Raw genomic sequence first — 5148 nt, forward strand, 5'->3', positions numbered from 1 at the left:
CCCCCCACCCTTGCGAATGTCTATGGTGTGTGGCTCATACTTCAGCCCCAGCTCCTCCAGGGCTATGCCAACCTGAATGCATTGAGGATGCGGGTACCAGAGGTCGCCAACAATGGTGATATGTTGGGTGTCACGTTGAAACCGGGTTGCACGATCTGCTTGCTTGCAATGCATAATTCGTTTGCAATGGGAACAGGCAGGCGCGGCAGCGTGCGCAGGAGACGCGGCGATGGACGTTGCTGGGGCGAGGTTATGCGTCGTGTAGCTGCCGCACGGCGGTTACATACCTTTTGGCCGTTGGGCGTCCCAATGCTGTACAGCTGGATTGGCCGGTTTTGGCTGTAGCCGTCCCGGGCTGCCGCAGGGGCCGGCGCGGCGGCCGCGGCGCCGCTCGCGGCGACAATGAGGGGCGGTGATGACAGGAGGACGGCGCGGCGGGGGAGCTGTCTGCGAAATGATTCGAATGATGTTTGTTTGGGATGGGGTTGGTTGGAGTGGGAGTGGGTGGCACCTGGAGGATCGCCCTCGGCGGGGCGCGGTGGGGCGCAGGGGTTTCAGCTCGGGGATGGCGGCGCGGGGGCTGGGGTGCGGGGCGCTCGAGGTGGCCGCCCCATCCAGCACCGGATGGGGTGGCGCAACGCGGTGGCCCTGCCTCCAAACAGGATATCGGGTGCTGCGCGATTTTGAGCGCAGCTATGCCTCAGCTGCGCTATATGTATGGGCGGCGGCCGTCGCACCCGCGCAGCCCCTGCTGGCGATGAGTGTGCTACTGCATTCGGCGATGCTCACAGGTCTGGTGGCAGTGCGGCGCAGCGCCGCGTGGCGGCTTCCGGCGCCTTGAGCCGTGCCTTGATCATATTGCAAGCTGCGGTTATAGCTGAAAGTATTGACAATCAGAGCTTGTATCGAAGAGATCGCACGCGCGATCATGCCCCTGCGTCACTATGACCGTGTCGGCTTGTCGGCGACAGAGCTCTGACACGAAATTATCAATACCTACCCGAGATTTGGTCACAGAGAGGATACAAATTTGGCCCCAGTGGTGAACTGGCCGGCAGCGTACATCACCCAACATTGCGGAAGTGGTTGCATCGCCGGTTCTGCTGCTAACCCCCTGGTGTGCTGGCAGGATGGCCCGCAGCACTGAGCTCATGTATGTAAATGTGATCCCTAACTGCTCCACCCATGGTTACCTGCGGAGCGCCTGCATGGCCCGGTCAACGCTCGCACGCAACGCGAGTTGACCGCAGCAGCTGGCTGCCCAAACGCGTCTGCAGGCTGCACGCTTAGCCCACGTCCAAACAGGACGCGTTTGAAAAGTGGGATGGTGTGGTATCAGGGGCATGTTACATGTCCTCTGCACAATCTGGGTGCGTTGCATCAACTTTTTGGCGCACAAGTAATTGCTGGGCTTCTTGAAGCGACACCCCCATCCCCCCGTCACACAACTCAAGGTGTAGCTTTGACAGTATGTATGCACAAGTATCAGCAAACAACAAGCGCGGCGCACCGAAATGTCACTTTGCACCTCAGGGCCGAGCTGCGACGCTCCAGAGCAGTTGCCGAGCAGCTGCAGCTGGGCGCCCGCCACTTGATGAGGCGCGACCCACACACTACCATGGGGTCGGACAAACCTTGCGCCGCTTGCACGCCGCGCAGCAAACAGGCAGCGCATCAGTGATTTCTGTGGGCAACTAAGGGGGTTCTGCGCCAGGTAGGGCCAAACAAGGCACCCGGCCCGCAGGCTGGCCGCCACCATCACAGCGCCCAACTCGTCCTCGATGACGCCAGCCCGCCCACCCACGCCGCGGCCACAACACGGCCAACATTCTCCGCGGCTGCAGCCGCGGGCGCTCGTATGGTCGCGCCGCGGACCCGTGCTTGCAGCGCGCGCGGGTGCTGCGGGCCGCGCGGATTGGCTGGGCGTGTGATGTCGGCAAGTGCTCCGCCGCGCCGGCCCAGCGGCAGGCGTGCACGGGCAGCAGCGGCAGCTGCAGTTGCAAGTGGTGCATGCCCAGTGATTGCATGCCGGGCAGCTGACTCTTGTGTGATCATGTAAACGGCGTCACCTTCAGGCCGGCCTGAGGGAGGGTGGGTGACGGGTTTGTGTGGGGGTTGGCAGAGGGGCTGAGGTGGGAGCAAGAAGATGGTCTGGCGCACACATCACAAACCCCTCAGATAACGACCCGATAGCAGGCAGCGACAACAAGTTCCGCAATGGAAAACAAAGGCGCGAAACAGGGTCTTGATCGCCGCCGACGCAGCAGCACTGGTCACCAAAGCAAACCTCGGAAAGCGGGCGGGCAAGCACCCAGGGAGGCTGGCCCGCACGCACCTGTGTGGCGGGCCGCGCCTCGCAGCGCGCGAGCCAGGCCTTGACGTTCTTGTAGCTGTCCAGCCCCAGCAGCTCCCCCGCGTCAAAGCCGGCCTCCAGGCCCAGCACGCGCACCCTGCCGCCGGCGATTTTGTATGTAGACATGTGTGAGTGCGTGCGTGAGGAAGGCGGCGCACCAGGATGAATGTGCGCACACACAGGGCGGTCCCATAGCTCCACAAGATGCACAGCCAGGTGCGTCAAGCAAGGGGCACACGTGGGATCGTTAAGGCGAGTCAAGGCGAGTCAAGACGTGCCCCCGGGGGCGGCCCCGCCGCACAAGGAGGTGCGTGTGTTGAGAGGGGGGAGGTTGTACGCAGCGGAAGGTTGGCAGCTAGGGGCGCAGCCACAGAGACTCCAGGGGCGTTCATGGGACCCCGAATGTGACGTTCGAAGATTTGAAAAGCGCCGTCCAAGCGCCCACCCACCACGGGAACGTGGCCACGTCAGCCAGGGTGTACTCTGACCCGATTATGTAATCCCGCCCCTCCAGCTGCTTCTCCAGCACCGCCAGCAGACGCTTCACCTGCGGGTTGAGTGACGCCGGGGTGATGTCATGGTGACGTCAGGGTGACGTCAGGAAGGGGTGAGGGTGGCGTCATTCTGACATTGGGGGTAGGTGCAAGGGGATGGGCTTTGGGTGTGCTTGGCTCCAGCACATTTAGTGAAGTGATTTTGCAGGCGAGGCCGCGTTTGCCTTGTTGGGTATGGGGGTGGGCCGGTGTCACCAGCACCGACCAGCAAGCCTGACGGCAAGACAGGCAAGGGCAGCGGCCGCCGCTGCTGCTGCTTCTGCTGCTTCTGCTGCTTCTGCTGCTTCTGCTGCTTCTGCTGCTTCTGCTGCTTCTGCTGCTTTTGCTGCTTCTGCTGCTTCTGCTGCTTCTGCTGCTTCTGCTGCTTCTGCTGCTTCTGCTGCTGTGGTGGCTGAGGCTGCTGCGGCCGTGACGTGTGTTGCTGTGTGGTGCTCTTGCAAGGGCGACGCGGTTTTTCAAGCAGCTGGTGCAATTTTCTGCTGCAGGTCAGCCGCTTGGAAAAGCGGCGTTGCTGCCAGCCCTTTTTAACCACCGGCGCCGGTGGTTGAAAACACAGTAACTCGACCGCATCCCTTGCTTGCCCGCGCCTCCCCCTTCCCCAGCAACCCCTACCCCCCTCGCTACCCCCGAACAAGCCCCCCACCTCTGTGCTGTATCGGTTGATGCCGTACTCCACCCTCTCAGGGGCGTGCCTTTTGGGGGGGGGGTTTGAAGGGGGGGGGCGTGCATGCCTGTGTGTTCAACGAGATGTCGGGGGTTGACTGCCAGCACGCGGGCGGGCTGCTCACAAAGCTGCCCCGGGCCGCAGGCGCGGGCCGGCGGCGGCGCTCGGTGGTGGCGCCCGGGCCCCGCCACCCATCCGGGTTGAAGCGGCACGCTTCACCGCCTGCCTTGAACATGTGTTGCGTGCGGTCGGCCTCAGCACCGCTGGGAGCAAGGCACCCGCAGACATTCGCTTCCCCCCTCTGCGCACACAACTGGCCACGTGTAGAAGTGCCCAAACCAGTCGAAACTTGGGGTTGACCCTGCTGCTGGGCCCTGAAACCCCGCAGGACCCGTTCGCCTGGCTTCACACAAATGCTCACTTGTGGAAGTGGCCGAATTGGCCGAACATGGGGCCGACCCTGGGAGGCGTGAAAGGGCGCGCAGGCGTGGACAGGCAGTACGGGAGTGTCCAGTGTTGCGGGTGCATGCGGGTGGGTTGAGTGGGAGCTACTGCGTCAAGGATTTGGTCACGTTTCTCAGCCCACAGCCCCGTGGAATCAGGATGACTCCCGCGCTGCACACGCAAAACCAACGCGTTTGCGTAAGCGAACATTTAGCAACCAGGCCCGACGAGATCGCGCGTGTTGACCGGGTCAAACGCGGCGGCTCACCCGCCGATCTGCCAGAACAGCCAGCTCAGCGCCTCCCACTTGAGTGCGGGGTCCGAGGGCAGAAGCTTCCCTCCCGCCTTTTCAGACAGGTACAGCAGGATGGCGCCAGACTCAAACACCGCCAGGGGCTTGCCACCTGCATCGATGCGTGTGTGTGTGTGTGTGTGTTTGTGTGTGTGTGTGTGTGTGTGTGTGTGTGTGTGTGTGTGTGTGTGTCACGATGTGGCAAATGGGGTTGTCAGCGGAGGTTTTGAGAGGGTGCCTTGGGTTGGAATTTTTGGGCAGAAGGCCGGGAATTGCAGCCGCCAGAGGGATCACCCATGCTCTACGGTCTGCGAAAGGCAGGTGCGGGGACAAGGGGCGGGGAGCGCGAAGCTGCCCCAGCGCGGCCGCCGCGGCACACGGTGACAGCTTGGCAAGGAGTGCTTTTGCGGCAGGCCGCGCCCGGGGCCGCACGCTTGCTTCCTCAACCCAACGGCGGCCCTCCACATATACACAGGGGGTTTATAAACCATTCTTATAAACCCTCAACCCTTTGGTAGAGGCCCACCGCCACCGCTAGCCTCGCAGCAACGGGCACGGATGTTTGCTACGGGTGACGCTGTTACCGCTTGGCTGTGCTCCGTCTGCCGCAAGCAATAGGAACGCAGCAGGCAGCACCCACCGGGGCCGTCGGGGTCCTCTATCGCGGGGATCTTGCTGTTGGGGTTGATCTTCTTGAATTCCTCTGAAAACTGGTCACCTGGGGCCAAGATTATTGTTGTGTTTTGTTTGGGGTGGGGTGTGGGGAGAGGGAGGATGGGAGGTAGGGCCCTGGAGATGGGGGTTTCTTCAGTGGGGAGGGTCGAGTTGGTTTGTGTGGGGT

At 62.6% G+C, this 5148-nt stretch overlaps 1 protein-coding gene across 1 annotated transcript; it reads right to left on the minus strand.

The window, feature by feature from the left end:
• Positions 1–2051: 2051 nt before the first annotated feature.
• Positions 2052–4605, minus strand: MNEG_13788 (glutathione S-transferase; the record flags this gene model as incomplete). Its single annotated transcript, XM_014037740.1, has 8 exons — positions 2052–2081; positions 2336–2450; positions 2803–2900; positions 3134–3307; positions 3551–3599; positions 3993–4031; positions 4284–4419; positions 4602–4605. 8 exons carry the CDS (start codon positions 4603–4605, stop codon positions 2052–2054), a joined length of 645 nt encoding a protein of 214 aa, XP_013893194.1.
• Positions 4606–5148: the final 543 nt, after the last annotated feature.

Source organism: Monoraphidium neglectum (genome assembly GCF_000611645.1).
Source record: "Monoraphidium neglectum strain SAG 48.87 unplaced genomic scaffold scaffold04051, whole genome shotgun sequence".
NCBI lineage: Eukaryota > Viridiplantae > Chlorophyta > Chlorophyceae > Sphaeropleales > Selenastraceae > Monoraphidium > Monoraphidium neglectum.